This window comes from Heptranchias perlo, chromosome 2 (genome assembly GCF_035084215.1).
Source record: "Heptranchias perlo isolate sHepPer1 chromosome 2, sHepPer1.hap1, whole genome shotgun sequence".
Lineage (NCBI taxonomy): Eukaryota > Metazoa > Chordata > Chondrichthyes > Hexanchiformes > Hexanchidae > Heptranchias > Heptranchias perlo.
This window is the reverse complement of record NC_090326.1, coordinates 19,757,958-19,774,389: the sequence shown is the minus strand read 5'-3', so window position 1 is coordinate 19,774,389 and position 16,432 is coordinate 19,757,958. Positions and strand designations below refer to the sequence as shown.

Below are 16,432 nucleotides of genomic sequence, written 5' to 3'. Positions count from 1 at the left end.
GGCTGTGAAAGAGACGCACGAGAGGGTGAGTATGAGAGAGAGCCATGAGATTGTATGACGATTGGGTTGAGTGGTAGTGGCGGGATGAGTACTGGCGAGGTGAGTAGGTGCAGGTAAGATGAGGATGAGGTTTGAGTGGGTATGAGGGGTGATGTGACAGAGTTGTGTTGGCAGTGCTGAAGGAGATGTGGGGTGGGGGCAGTGATGTGGCAGATGGAGTGTAGGGGAAAGACTACGTGTACTCACTTTGGCTGACCGTCTGAGGTCATTGGAGCGCCTCCTGCACTGTATGCAGGTGAGCGATATGTTGGTTACGCTGGTGACCTCCTCTGCCACCTCGAGCCAGGCCTTCCTGGTGGCAGAGGCAGGCCGCTTCCACCCGCACGCCGGGAGGAAGATCTCTGTCCTCCCCCTCCTCCTCACCCCATGTATTGATACCTGGAGTGAGGCATCATTAAACTGGGAGCAGCCTTCCCCCTGGGCTGCTCCATGCTGTAATTTTTGCTATTTGTTGCAGCATCTGTCAGTGGAGGACTGCCTCTTTAAATAGAGTGCCTCCAGCTGACAGATCTTACTGTGCATGCACAGCCCGCCCGACGCGCAGATCAACAGTGGGGAACCTGGAGGAGCAGGTAAGTGGCTCCAATTAGTGGATTGGATGCTACTACCCACGCACCTGATAGCCCCCCCGCCGAGAACCCGCAGCCCTGCTAACATCGGGCCCCATGGGTACAATTTTAAAAGGGAAAAACAGGTGGGTTGGGGATGCAGGGGCAATCAAAATCGCTGTTTTTGGGAGCGGGCAGACATCCTAGCTGGAACCCGCACATTTTTGAATGAAACTCAGGCAAATCTGTGTGCGTGCGAAAATCAGTCAACAGGAAGTCCTGCCCCCACTTAAATCTGGCAGGCTGAAAATTAAAGGAGCAAATGTACTTCATTGAGCTACTTAAAGTAGTTTATTGTTTGTGTATTGGACACCTAAAAAGATTTTAACGTTGCCTGGGCGGCTTTCCCACGGCTTCCAATTCACGGCTAGTGAAACCTGGCATGAAGGGCCGGATCAATGAAAAATACACTAAATAAATAAAATTACATTTCCCATTGCAAACAAATTAAATAAACACACCTTAAAAACGATGTTGCCTGGAGCCTTCCCCCCAACTCTGATCCCGATGTCCGCTCTCTGATCCCGATGTCCGATGTCTGTCCTCTGATCCCGATGTCCAATGTCCGCCCTCTGATCCCGATGTCCGATGTCTGCCCTCTGATCCCGATATCCGATGTCTGCCCTCTGATCCCGATGTCCGATGCCTGCCCTCTGATCTTGATTACGATGTCTGCCCTCTTATCCTGATGTCTGCCCTCTGATCTTTGTTACCCTCCCTCATTTCTATCCTAACTGCTGATGACGTCTCTATCGCTCTCTTTCTCCAACCCCCCCCCACCCCCGCCTCGGATGTGCAGCTCCTGACGGCAGCCAGCCAGTCAATCAGGCTGGATGCTGGGCCCGAAACCTGGACGAGGCTTTGATTGGCCTCATTAGGGTTGCGATTGCATCACAACCCGCCTACTACCCTTCCGGGTTTGGTGCCCACAAATCACCCCCCACCCCCGCCCGGACTCTTCCCGTCGGCATATTAAAATTGTGTCCCATAAGTTGCCCCTTACAGGGCCTTCTAACATGCTGAAAAGTGGTTATCCCTCCTATAGCTGAGAGAGAAAAAACTCTCAGATTTGGAATGAGAGCTGCTTGGAGATATTACCTGGAGACTGGGTCGGAGAACATGCGCTCATATGTTCATTTGTTTGTTCCTTACCATGAATGGGTTGCAGAAAGGCAAGCATATTTTGCTGCAGATCCACACCTCCTGCTGATGCTGTGCATCTCAACCGGTTCAATGGGATATGGTGTGTATCTATGCTGCGGTTAGGAGATGATGGGGAATTGTGCTGTTCACCATGCTTCCCATTTCCTGCTGTCCACCTAGCAAGGGCTAAAACCTATGCTTCTCAATGTCTATTGAATAACTAATGACTGTTTTTCTTGGGGAGAGGTAAGGGGGGTGGGGGTCTCTTCATGGTTGAGATGGCTCCAAGATAGCTAGAAAATTGGAACTAAATTCAGCTTGGTAAGCTTGGTAAACCGATAGCTGATAACTGATAAGTGAAGTGCTCCAGGGAACTGTTGACAATTGATCAGCCAGCCTGGCTTATCAATAGCACATGGAGAAGGAGACCCATTACTAGGGATGCAATTCTTCCCACCCTACTCCAGTTAACCCTGCAAGGCAATGCAATAAGCTAGGGTAATCCTTACTGCACAAACAGCAGCAAAACTTAGTGTTGTGAGATGGTTAAACTCCAGCAGTACCCTAAGCAAACGTGGGGGGTCCCTAAGTTTTGTCTCTGTGCATCTGTGCCTAAGTTCTCTGAATTCAGTTAAATAAAATATGTCTCTAAGAGAAAGAGTATGCACTGCATCATTGCATGTCAGGCGAACAGAAAACTCTGTGTCAATTTTTCAGTAGCTTGGGTTGGAGATTCTTAAACATGGTGATGGGCTCCCAATGTCAGACACTTACCCAATTGATCAACAAAAATCAGAATAGAAAGATATAATTATGTCATTAATATAATATTAATTACCCCATGGAAATGTTTTAATAGGGTGACCCTGGAAACCCTGGGGACAAAGGTGTAAGAGGACCATCTGGACCCCGGGGGTTAACGGTGAGTTCTTTTTTTTTCTTAAATCTTTTTACTTATTCTCTGGTGAAAATTTGCAGCTAACAAATGATTCAAGTGAGAAATAGAAATAAAGTTGCAGAGCTCCTCCCCATTAAATACATCACCTGGAATTTCTGCTGGGGTTCTTCCCATCCCCTGCTGTAACTTCGGCAGAAGTCACAGAGGGACAGCGTAAATGGCAACTTACATCATTTCTCCAGGGTTTCCGTTGATTGCACGCAGCAGTTATGGCTGGCGATCAGGGAAACCCCCTCGGAAATTCTACCCTTATGTCTCGTAGAAACTCAATTAACTCCCATAATGGAAAAGAACTCTTGGTGGATAATGGAAGTTGACTGATAATCGAGAGACCCCTAATCTTGATCTAATACAGCGAAGTAAATTTTACGAGGCTGAACTCCCAGCGTGAAGCCTCACTTGCTGGGAGTGTGGATCACAAAGTCCGGAGTGGAGGTAAACAGGCTCGATTTGTGGCACTCCCAAATTTCTGCTAGTGTGAATTGGACGTGCTCACCTCAGTGCTGCAGGTGTCCTGCACAATTTACCTGCAGGTGTCGACCTAAGCATGAGATGACAGGTTTGGAGATCTACCTTAATTTCTGAAAGGCTTGTCTTTTTCTCCCCCCTCCATTCTCTCCCACCAATTTCTCCACTCCCTTCCTCTCCTAAACTGTTGACCTGTGCTGAGACACACAGTTCTGCAGATGTCTGGCAGCCTCCAGTACGTCATCCAAATGGCTACTACGAACATATGACCATTTGTCCAATACAGCCATGTTGCAATTAAGCATCAAGATGCTCCCACCCAACTGCAGCCAAGTAATTGCCTAGGAGAGGCAAAGAAAACAAAAAAAAAGCACAATCCTGGGACAGTTTGTGTTGGCAGGCTATGCAAATACAGGAGCAAGAACTCTGGCTGATTTTCCTTTCCCTACCTCGGGGACAGTAAGGATAATTACAGCGTTCCTAACCACTGCCCCAGCTGAGATCAGCTAGCAGTACAGAAATGGCCTGGTTATCATGTCTGTGCATCTCAGCAGTCCAAGTCCTAATTTTAACCCTGCCCACTGGATGTGAACGGTTCAGGTGAGGGATTAAAATGGCAGCTGCGTTCCTGCTACGTTTGCACCCCGCCGTTTTAACTCCTGGGGTTTTCGGGAGCATCGTGGCCACCCGCTACAGGTAGGCGGGGGCCTCATGAATATTGGAATACCGGGGCCCGGTGATGTGATTCAGACCTGTGGCAGATGGAGTTTAAAGTGGGAAAGTGTGAGGTCATCCACTTTGGACCTGAGAAAGATAGATCAGAGTATTTTCTAAATGATGAGACGTTAGGAACTGTGGATGAGCAGAGAGATTTAAGGATCCAAGTGCAGAAAACATTAAAAGCTAATGGACGGATACAAAAAATAATTAAAAAGGCGAATGGAATGTTGACCTTTATTTCGAGGGCTGGAATACAAAAGGGTGGAAGTTATGTTGCAGCTGTACAGAGCTCTGGTCAGGCCACAGCTGGAGTACTGTGTTCAGTTCTGGGCACCACCTCAGGCAGGATATACTGGCCTTGGAGGAGGTGCAGCGCAGACTCACCAGAATGATACCAGGGCAAAAAGAGTTAAAGTATGAGGACAGGTTGCAGAAAGTAGGCTTTTATTCCCTTGAATATAGAAGATTAAGGGGTGATCTAATTTAAGTGTTTAAGATGATTAAAAGATTTGATAGGGTAGATAGAGAGAAATCATTTCCTCTGGTGAGAAAGTCCAGAACAAGGGGGAAAAACCTTAAAATTAGATTGAGGGGTGATGTCAAGAAGCACATAGTCACACAAAGGGTAGTAGAAATCTGGAACACACCCCCTGAGAAAACTGTTGAGGCTGGGGGTCAATTGAAAATGTCAAAACCGAGATTGAAAGATTTTTGTTAGGCAAGGGTATTAAGGGTTAGGGAACCAAAGTGGGTGTATGGAGTTAAGATGCAGATCCGCCATGATCAAATTGAATGCGGAGCAGGCTTGAGGGGCTGAATGGCCTACTCCTGTTCCTATGTTCCTAAGACACCGATACGATTTTAACAAAAAATCGTGGACAGTCCAGAAGCCATCAGTGAAACCGAGCAAGAATGGGCCAGAAGAGGCCGAGGTAAGTTTAACTTTTAAATGATTTTACCATCTCCTTGTGGGCTGAGAGGAGCATGAGTGCTCGTCCCGGCCCACAAGAAAACCTTGGGCCTCCTTTGCCCGGGCTCCCCCCTGCCCGCAACAGACTTACCTTACTGCTGGGGATCGTTCCCTCAGGCCCCTGGGGGCGGTCTCCTGTCTCCTGAAATCCCACTCCTGCCCACTTCAACTACCCATCGTCTTAACCAGTGGACCTGGTCTGTATGGCTCAGATACCCAGGCCCCAATATTTACTTGGGGCCGCGAAGAGAGTCGGTGGGGGGGAGGATTTCCGGACGGGTTTTTTGGGTGTCTTGACGACTTTTTCAGCCGTTTTCCCACCCAACAGGCAGCATGATTGACAGGCTGGCTGCCTGTTTGGACAGGAAAGCAGCCAGTGAGCAGATGCCAGGTAAGTGGGACAGCTGTGGGGGGAGGGGGGGGTTGGGGCCGGACATCAGGAGGGGGGTCGTCATCGGGAGGAGAGGGGTCCGGTCATCAAAGTGGGGGGGGCGGTCATCGTGGGGGATGTCGGAGATACTGGGGGGGTGTTGGACATCGTGGGGGAGGTGGGGTCAGAGATCGTGGGGGGAGGTCGGGGATCGCGGGGGTCGGAGATCGTGGGGTGGGTCGGAGATCGTGGGGGGAGGGGTCGACGGATATGGGGGGCGGGGTTGGCCGATCGCTTGTGTGGGATTGCGGCAGGTAAGCTTGTTGGGCCTGGAGGAAGCACTCTGGCCCACAAGCAGTGAAACAAAGGCACTTACCCGTTGTTCCGGCCCTTCCCGTCTCCTCTTATGTAACGTGAATCAGAAGGCCCGAGAATCCCGGCCCCCAGGAGTTAAAAATAAAAAACCTATTAAAATGGAGGCATCCAGCCTCCTTAAAAGATTTCACTGACTGACCCGCCTCCTGAGAGTGGGTTGGTCGTCGGCCTCCCCGACCTGCCTGTTAATACCTCAAGTGGGTGGGTTGGAGGCGGGTTTTACATTTTTATAATTTTTACCTTCACAACCATCCCCAACCCACCCATTCTTGGGGGTTAAAATTATCTCCCCAGAGTCATAGGGGGTGATTTTAGGAGGCAATTGCGGGTGCGTTGTGGGCTGGCGAGGCTCCGAAAATTGTGGAAATCCCATTCGGGTTCGGAAGCCGGCTCCAATCCGCTGACTTCTGAGTTTCCCAGGGACCTACCGAAAACGGAAGTCCCGCCGACAATTAAAGCCGGCGGGATGTCAGTTAAAGAGCCAAATGTAGCTCATTAAGGTACTTTAGGCATTTTACCTGTGACAGATGAAGGGATTGGAACGATTTTTAACTTACCTGGGCGGCTTGCCCACCGCTTCTGATTCACGCCTAGTGAAACCAGACGTGAAGGGCCGGATCGGGGAAAAAGAAACTAAATAAATGAAATAAAACATCATAGAAGGAAGTGATAACACTAACTGAATCTACCTTTGAAACCTGCTCCAAAGACCAATGCCTCCCGCTCTGATGTCCCCCTCTTCACCCCTCCCCCGATGTCTCCCTCTTCACCCCTCGGTCTTAACCCGATGCCCCCCTCTTCACCCCCCCGATCTCCCCACAAACGTCCCCCAATGTCCTCCCGATCTTCTCCTCTCCCCCCCGATCTTCCCCTCTCCCCCCCCGATCTTCCCCTCTCCCCCCCTGATCTCCCTCTCTCTCTCCCCCCCCGATCTTCCCCTCTCCCCCCCAATCTTCCCCTCTCCCCCTGATCTTCCCCTCTCTCCCCCGATCTTCCCCTCTCTCCCCCCCCGATCTTCCCCTCTCTCCCCCGATCTTCCCCTCTCTCCCCCCCGATCTCCCCCCAAACGTCCCCCAATGTCCTCCCGATCTTCTCCTCTCCCCCCCGATCTTCCTCTCTCTCTCCCCCCCGATCATCCCTTCTCCCCCCCGATCTTCCCCTCCCCCCCGATCTTCCCCTCTTTCCCCCCCCGATCTTCCCCTCTCTCCCCCGATCTTCCCCTCTCTCCCCCCGATCTTCCCCTCTCTCCCCTCCGATCTTCCCCTCTCTCCCCCTCGATCTTCCCCTCTCTCTCCCCCCGATCTTCCCCTCTCCCCCCCGATCTTCCCCTCTCCCCCCCCCGATCTTCCCCTCTCCCCCCCGATCTTCCCCTCTCCCCCCCGATCTTCCCCTCTCTCCCCCGATCTTCCCCTCTCTCCCCCCCGATCTTCCCCTCTCTCCCCCCCCGATCTTCCCCTCTCCCCCCCGATCATCCCCTCTCCCCCCCGATCTTCCCCTCTCCCCCCCGATCTTCCCCTCTCCCCCCCGATCTTCCCCTCTCCCCCCCGATCTTCCCCTCTCCCCCCCGATCTTCCCCTCTCCCCCCCGATCATCCCCTCAACCCCCCCGATCTTCCCCTCTCTCCCCCCCGATCTTCCCCTCTCCCCCCCGATCTTCCCCTCTCCACCCCGATCATCCCCTCAACCCCCCCGATCTTCCCCTCTCCCCCCCCATCTTCCCCTCTCCCCCCCCGATCTTCCCCTCGCCCCCCCGATCTTCCCCTCTCTCCCCCCGATCTTCCCCTCTCCCCCCCCGATCTTCCCCTCTCCCCCCCGATCTTCCCCTCTCTCTCCGCCCCGATCTTCCCCTCCCTCCCCCGATCGACCCCTCTCACCCCCCGATCTTCCCCTCTCCCCCCCCGATCTTCCCCACTCCCCCCCCGATCTTCCCCTCAACCCCCCCCGATCTACCCCTCTCTCCCCCCCGATCTTCCCCTCTCTCCCCCCCGATCTTCCCCTTTCCCCCCCGATCTTCCCCTCTCCCCCCCCGATCTTCCCCTCTCCCCCCCCGATCTTCCCCTCGCCCCCCCGATCTTCCCCTCGCTCCCCCGATCTTCCCCTCTCCCCCCCCGATCTTCCCCTCTCCACCCCCGATCTTCCCCTCCCCCCGATCTTCCCCTCCCCCCGATCTTCCCCTCTCCCCCCCGATCTTCCCCCCTCCCCCCCCGATCTTCCCCTCTCTCCCCCCGATCTTCCCCTCTCTCCCCCCGACCTTCCCCTCTCCCTCCCCCGACCTTCCCCTCTCCCCTCCCCCGATCTTCCCCTCTCCCCTCCCCCGATCTTCTCCTCTCCCCTCCCGATCTTCCCCTCTCTCCCCCCGATCTTCCCCTCTCTCCCCCGCGATCTTCCCCTCTCTCCCCCCGATCTTCCCCTCTCTCCCCCCGATCTTCCCCTCTCTCCCCCGCGATCTTCCCCTCTCCCCTCCCCCGATCCTCCCCTCTCCCCTCCCCCGATCTTCCCCTCTCCCCCCCCCGATCTTCCCCTTTCTCCCCCCGATGTTCCCCTCTCCCCCCCCGATCTTCCCCTCTCCCCCCCCCCACCCGATCTTCCCCTCTTCCCTCCGATCTTCCACTCTCTCCCCCCCACCCCGGTCTTCTGTTCCAGCGCCGGATAACGTCTGGCCCTCTCTCTTTCTCGCCCCTTCCCTGTCGCGTTGCCATGCGCACCTTCACCCGCCCCCGCCTCTCCCCCCCCCACCCCATTGCCAACCCACCACCATTGTAAAATCGAGCCCTTAACCAATGAACCTGGTCTGTCTGGCTCAAATACCCAATGTTTTAATTAGCTAAGCCATCAGAGGAGCTTGTTGTCTAATTTTAATAAGTAATTTATTAAATGTGAAAGTTTGTACAGTATTTAATGTGCTTGGGAAATATTTCCGACATAGTAACAAAAGAAAAGGCATCTGTGACCCAGCTGAGAAACGTTTTTAAAAAATGATGCTTTACTTCCCCCTTGTGGACATCATGAGTAATTTGCTTATATAAAATATCCTTTCCTTTTCGGTTTCACATTTTAAAGGTTTAGATTGAGTCGTTTGGACCACATACGTGGGTCTAAATTAGACTGTTATGGTTCTAGTGTTAACACCAATATCTTCATGGTCCTCTGACACTTCCTTCACTCTCACACAACTTTGAGCTGGTGGCAATATTTCCACTGTCACTGACCCATGAGGGGTAATTTTAACCCCAAAGAATGGATGGATTGGGAGTGGGTGAGGGGTAAAAATAACAGCTTTTTGAAGTGGGACTGCAACCCAGCTCCAACATGCCCACTTCCGGGTTTAGCCCAGGCACGTTTGGATGTTGAAGGGACAATGTACCTCATTGCGATAGTTGAGGCACTCAATTTTTTGTGGATTTTAAAGGTAAAACATATTTAACCGTACCTGGATGGGTTTCCCATTGCTTCTGATTCTCGTCAGGTGAGACGAGGTGGGAAGGGCCGGATTCCATGAGGTGAGTGCCTTTATTGCACTGCTTGTGGGCCGGAGGAGCAGGAGTTCTTCATCCAGGCCCAACAAGCTCACCTGGCATGATCGGACCCCCACGATCATCTGACCCCCCTCCCACCCCCAGATTGTAGGCCTCCCCCATGGCCAACCCCCTGTCCTCCGATGTCTCCGAGCCCCCCCCCCTCCACAATGTCTCCGATCCCCCCCCTCCCTCCCTCCCCCTCCCCCTCCGATGTCTCCGACCAGCCCCGTGATCTTCTCCAGCCTTCGGAAGTCTCCAGTGTTCTTCGATGCCTCCAGCCTTCTCTGACCTCCGACTGTTCTCCCGACCTGATCACTTACCCCCCACCCCCCGCAATCTTCTCCACGCCCCCTCTCCCCCATGTCATCCATGGTCCATGATCTCTCCCACCCTCCCTCCTCTCCGATTCGTGGCTCCTCTCCCCCCCAACTGGGTGGCACGCAGGGAACCCAGAAGCATAATTAATTACCTCCAATTGAGTCGTGATCGCAGATTGCGTGTACTCACTTGACTTCCGGGTTCCCCACGCGGACATCTACCTACGTGCTGGGTTTCCAGCTCCGACTAAAAATCATGCTCATGTGCTCGGTACTGGGCTGCAAAGACCCAGGATTAAAATTAATCAGGAGCAGCGTAGATCAGGGGCACTGACTTCCATGTCGGATTCTCCAATCTGTGTTTATGATTGCCAGTCACAGTGTCCGTTAATGTCATAAAAAAATGGCAAAGTGAGATGATTTGTTAGTCCATGATGCATGTGCCAATGAAACTGACAACTTAATTGACGGTGTTGTGAGCATTAAACTATCCATTAAGGAAAGGATAAACTTTGGCAATGACATTTTAAGGCTCGAGAGAAACACAAAGGAGCCAATAGTGTTTAAAGAAATTGAGTGAACAGGAGAGCTGCAGGACCATATAAAGGATGTGACCACTGTTTGAGCTGGCAAGGATTGTGTGTATGATCAGCACACATTTTATCAAGCATAACACTGGGTACAGCCTTCTAGCTGAAGTGTGAAAACTCTGTTCAAATTCTGCAAAGGTGTCTAGATCAAATTTGGTGTTGCAAAGAGACATTAATAAAAGTCTGAAGCCATATTGCTGAATCATTGCTCAGTACAAGCCTGAATACCAGGCCAGTTGTTATGTCTGTTACTCTTTGAAAAAGAGCCCTTTATTAGTTGCTTTGAGGTTCTCCTGTGGTAGATTCACAGAAAAGTGAACTTAGGGAACTACTGTAATTTTTAACCCTGTTTTTTAAGCTTACACAAGCCTGATTTTCTGACCAGCACTGATTAGCAGTAAGGCATTGCAGCAAGCCTCAGAGAATCAGGTCCATGATTGTCAAATTCCACCAAGGAATCACCAAACTAAACAATATTGGACTATGTACCAACATGATGTTGTTTATCACTCAGGGAATGGATGGCAGAGATGGATTTGGTCCTCAAGGCTCAAAAGGAAAAAAGGTAACAAAATAAAATCATATTACTGATGTACTTTAGTTCTGCATCCAGAAAAGTTTCCTGTTTGCTTTCTGTTTTAAGAAATGTGCCTTTAACTAGTGAATTATTATTGAGCAAGATGGGATCTGATTTTTACCTTGTTGTACCAGTACACCCCCACCCACCTACATTCTCACACAGACCGCACACACTCCGTGCGTGGGATCATGTAGCATAGGTTATGCCAATTTTCCTCTCTCACCTCTGCAATAATGGTGAAGTTAAGACAAGTAAGAAGCTGTTTTTTATTTATAATAGCATTTAAGCAATTAACAAATAGCAATTAACAAATTTAGCAATTGATGCTAGCTCAATTGTTAAATTTAAATCTGAGATAGATAGCTTTTTGGCAGTCAAAGGTATTAAGGGATATGGGCCAAAGGCGGGTATATGGAGTTAGATCACAGATCAGTCATGATCTTATCAAATGGCGGAGCAGGCACGAGGGGCTGAATGGCCTACTCCTGTTCCTATGTTCCTAAATATTAAAATCTTGTTAAGTGGATTCTTGTACACAAAAGGAGTCTAATATCCCTCTGTTCCAACTGGGTGATGCCACACCCACATTAAGAAATTTACTTGATTGTGAAAACAAAAGAAAACAAAGGTAACAGTAATAACCTGGTTAGCATATTATTATCCTGTATTATTAAAAGTAAGGTTAAAATCCTCCCATCTCTCCCTCATGTTAATGGTTCTAGTGAAATCATAAAGCCATTCTACAGAACATTTTTTACAATTTCACCAGAGATAGCTAACAAAGAAAATCTTTCCAGAGTGTTTATGATGTAGCTAACATATGCAACTGGGGAAAATCTTCCCCATATATGCGAATTAGAATTATTATGGAAATTCTGCAGAAGGTGACTTCCTGGAACCGGGATAAGAAGATTGATTGAACAGTATAGAACAGCTACATTCCACCCATCTAACAATTGGCACTGGGATGTTTAATGCTATCATATGGTGCAAAATCAAAAATATTATCCATTTTCTAGCTCTATATTATCATGTTTCAACACATGCGAAAAATGATAGTCTTCTCCTAACTTGCAGGCGAAAAGTTATTTTTTTTTTGTATCCTGCAGGGAGATGGAGGATCCCTAGGAAACCCTGGTCAAAAGGTACTTCTAATGTTTATAAGAAGAGCTATTTGTATCTCAGCTTTGGATTGTTTACTACAGAAGATAACCTGTTCTTTATTCTACATTTGTTATCATGGTTTTAGGGAGAAGATGGAAAATCTGGTCAAAGTGGAGAACAAGGACCCCAAGGGATGAGAGGGAACAGGGTAGAAACTTAATTTAAAACATAAAATTCTTAAAGCATAGATGACTTTTTAAAAATCAAAATTACTGTTGTCTAATAATTAAGCTCATTATTTACAGTCCATAGCACTTTTTTATATAAAATATAGGATTATTACAGTTTAGTTGGCATTATGCTCATGTTATTACAAACTGAGATATAAGGAATTTATTAAAATATTTTCAAAAGGAAACAAGTTATGAAAATGGTCCAAAAGTATAAAGTTGGAACAAAGAATTAGTGAAGAATAAAATTTCCAGTATATTAATAATATAATTAAAGTAGCAGCACCCATGTATAACTCCAGTGCTATTAGTAATCATCTAATGATAATCAATAAATAAGATTCCCCATTAATCAGTGTGATATGCTCACTATTTTTAGGGTAGTGCTGGTGATCCTGGTGATCCTGGTGAACCAGGAGAGTTTGGATTTCTCGGACTAAAGGTAAGATGTACAGATATGCTAGTCATTTAATTTAAATTTAATAAGTCACCAATGTACTAATCCACATGTATACAGATACTTAAAAATATCACACAGATCTTTGCACTTGTCCTGCTGTTTATAGGTTACACTATTCTCCTCAATGTTTTTATATCTGAATTTGTTGAACATGTGGAAACACACAGCCAAGTGTTTTGAAAAGATATTTTAAATAACTGGCATGCAGCAATTAATGAATATTTAAATTTGAAAGTTTAGTGCCTTCAGCTGCCTAGGCCCCATGCTCTGCAATTCTCTCCCACCTCCCTCTCCTCCAAGAAGAGCCTCCTTAAAACCCAGCTCTTTGACCAAGCTTTTGGTCACCCCTCCTAATATCCCCTTCTTTGACTTAGTGTCCATTTTTTTAAACCTCTGTGAAGCCCCTTGGGATGTTTTCCTCTGTTAACGGCACTGTACGAATGCAAGTTGTTGTGAGTTGAAATATACCATACAGCATGGTAATAGTCTGGAGCTATAGTTTAGAGCTATACCACAAGGCTTTCTACTCCTAATTGTTATCCAGTGACCCTGCAGGAAATTATATGTGGAGGTCAGGTGGGAATAAAATTGAACTCTGGCTGTGACACCGTCCACAGTCAAATAATCTACCAACATTCACAATCCAGGCTTGCAGGAAGAATGACCAGTTGGGTGATCTACCAAAGGGTTGCTGGCACCTGTGGAATCATATTCCAGCATCTCCAGGAGAGATGGGGAAAAAACTGGAGAAAAATATAGTCACCCTACAAGTATGGTAGATATGAAGGAGCAGGCAGTGTTATTTGGTTTAGCAACTCCTGTGTATTCATCATCCCATAGAAATATCATCATCTTCAAATCAAAGGTGTTTATAGGGAATGCACTCATCACATCCTCAGCATCTCCCAAGCACAGTTGCCAAGCTTGGTTATGCAGATTTAATGCACATGTGTAAGAAGATAAGAAAACATCTATAACATGTATAATCCAAACGATCATAGACTCTACCTCAATTATTTCATCACTCCAGAGAAAATTTTGCAAAATGTCCCCAAAGGAATCAAATAAAACTACAGAATATCCATTCCCATATCTCCACTGTTCAACTCTGACTGGTTACTTTTCACAGATGACATTTCCTTGATCATAAAACCACAGAAGCCACAATGTTCCTTAGCTACTTATCTGTCTATTTATCTCCATAATCCTCAATCATATCCTAACCCAATGGTTATCCAGCTTTTTTCAAAGGAGTTAGTCAAGACCAGATTAGTGCTTCTGCTGGGAGGCTATTCTACAAACTCACTATTCTGTGAGGAAAAATGTCTTCTCATTTCTAGGTTCACTTGATATTAATTTTGGACTGTTCCTTAAGACCTTGCTTTGGATAAAACTGGAATTACTAGAGTAACATTCACTTACGTGATATTCTGTTCAATGACAAATATGCTGGATATGTTCCTAATGAAAGTTTTTAGACACCATTCAAATCCTCTGATATTTTGCCTTTGTTACTGCCTACAGCTTCTTTATGCTTAGAATTTTTCATATTATACCTCAATGTTCTGTAAACATAAGTGAGGAAATCTGATTTTATTCTAAGAAACTATTTTTGATCATTCTAGGGCCCCAGAGGACCATCAGGCCCTCCATACAGGGTATGTAACCTATCTGTATAAGCAGTTATTGATGGCAACATTAATTCATACATTTTATTTAATGTTTGCATTTTAAGCCTTAAATTTCATATTTTCATTACAGCCATGTGACCTCATATCAATGGTGCGAACTAACTGTCGTAAGTATGTTTTTTAAAAGCTACAAATATGTCGGTCCATTCACATCTGTTCTTAGCAGCAGCTTGCCATCCAAGCAACTTATTATCTACGTATATGTAGGCTTACAGAGTTTACAAAGGTGCCACAATGTGTAGGCTTCCTTGGAACAACAAGTCCAGACAATGTTGAAATATCTGTTTGTTGAAACATGAAGGCTTTCCATTTCCTCCTGTGTTTTAACTTGCAGCTTTCCATCAAATATCTTAAATGATTGACCAACATAGCACAGAGTGAGTCTTGATGGAAATGTTTGAAGAAAGCCACATTAGGTTGCATTTTCATGTTGGCAGGCAATAACTGTTGTTGTGGAGGCAACAGCAGTTAATATGTGATGCTTTGTCAGTGAAGAATGTCAGAAATTCTATTGTTTTTTTCCTTCTTGGGTCATAATAAGTTAAGTAATGATATGTTAATAAGGTGGATGTTATATATATTGAAACAGCGGAAGATTTTCCATTAGTTGTGTGCACAGTACAATGGACAGGTGAAAAGAAGCAAATGAAGCAGTGGTTCATTAAAACTGAGATCGCAGCTCACAATGATTTTATCCTGCATCCTGGTGCTCCTTCTGAATGTCGTCTTTCTGTGTTGAACAAAATTCAATAGATATTCAATAGATATTGTTTCGAATTTGTTTTCCCAAGTCAACCATTTCCAGTGAAAAGTCAGTGACCAAAGTCAATTAACTCATAATGCAGTAAGGATATGCTGGTGTGTAAGCTGCATTTGTTACAAGTAAATATAGTAAGTGAATGACACTATGATGCACTTGGCTCAGCAAACTTTCAGGTGAAGTTATAAACCAGTATATCTGCTTCATGCACAAGTTAACAATCCACAATTAAAATTTCAGACACCATAGCACCTGAACAAATGAGCTCAGTTTACATTCAAGCTAATTAGATAATAATGGAAGATGAATGAAACCTTAATTAGTGTGCCCTCAACTGTTAATTTTATTTTTCCCTTTTTTTTCCTATAGCTTGTTGTTCACAAAGTAAGTAACCCTTATTGAGTATCACAACAACCATACTTTTAAACTGATTTCTTACTTAAATGATGTTCATAAGTACTAACTGCTTTTGGATTGTTCCAGGAAGAGGAGAGTGCCCTGCATATCCCACGGAGCTGGCGTTCGCTCTGGACATGTCTGCTGATGTCACACCACTTATATTTGAAAGGATGAAGGGAATTGTAATTAATTTGCTGCAGAACATTAACATCGCTGAAAACAATTGTCCCATCGGTGCTCGTGTGGCGGTTCTTACATACAATAATGTAGCAAGGCCTTTCATTCGATTTTCAGACTTTAAGAAAAAACAATTACTTCTGAAAGAATTAGAAGAACTAGCACATGAACGATCAACCAGAAGACGGAATATCGGCATTGGTATGCAGTTTGTTGCAAGAAATACTTTTAAACGAGTTCGTAATGGTGTCCTTGTGAAGAAAATAGCTGTGTTTATCACTAATGGGGGATCCAAAGACACCAACACTATAGCTACAGCTGCCTCGCAATTCAGTGCTTCAGGTATCATTCCGGTCATCATCTCCTTTAAGGACATCCCAGAAGTAGAACGGGCTTTTAAGGTAAGAAAACTATTTCCCCATTTATTCCGTTCTATAACAGTGAGTAGGATGAGTAATTAGCCTGGACACTCAGAGGAATGTACAAGGGACAATCCCATCATGTCCCAATATAGGGTGTGTAATAGTCCCAAGTGTGCGTTGTACACTGTGCATGAGAAGTAAGCTTGTAAAACTGTGCACTATCTTATTTTTTTATTAGGTTTCTCAATATCTGCCTTAAATTTTGTTGTTGATATTAATGAATGTTTAACTTCTTCATATGGCATTTTTCTGTTCTGTTTTCTGTTTTGTTTTAATGGAAGGGTTAACCCATATAAAATAAACAGATTAATGCCAGCATTAAAATTTCTGGGCAATATTTACTTTTCATATTCCTTTAAATGGTATTTTTAAAAAATCAGAGCTTATTCTATTTCATTTTCCAGTTCTGCTTCTCTCTGAATCCTCCCTGAAGCTGCCTTCATAGCTCCAAAGTTCGATGTTCTTGGGTCTTACATCTCTGTACTGCAGTTGTTGACCTTTAATATAATACCA

At 46.5% G+C, this 16,432-nt stretch overlaps 1 protein-coding gene across 1 annotated transcript in view; it reads left to right on the top strand.

Moving 5' to 3' along the window:
- The window catches only part of LOC137331880 (collagen alpha-6(VI) chain-like), a 114,463-nt gene that overhangs the window by 72,352 nt on the left and 25,679 nt on the right, over positions 1-16,432 (top strand). The window contains exons 22-30 of the mRNA XM_067995749.1: positions 2,671-2,733; positions 10,611-10,661; positions 11,786-11,821; positions 11,926-11,988; positions 12,390-12,452; positions 14,096-14,128; positions 14,232-14,268; positions 15,291-15,305; positions 15,405-15,898. Of these exons, the coding sequence (XP_067851850.1) occupies positions 2,671-2,733; positions 10,611-10,661; positions 11,786-11,821; positions 11,926-11,988; positions 12,390-12,452; positions 14,096-14,128; positions 14,232-14,268; positions 15,291-15,305; positions 15,405-15,898 (855 nt within the window). The remainder of the gene's footprint in view (positions 1-2,670; positions 2,734-10,610; positions 10,662-11,785; positions 11,822-11,925; positions 11,989-12,389; positions 12,453-14,095; positions 14,129-14,231; positions 14,269-15,290; positions 15,306-15,404; positions 15,899-16,432) is intronic.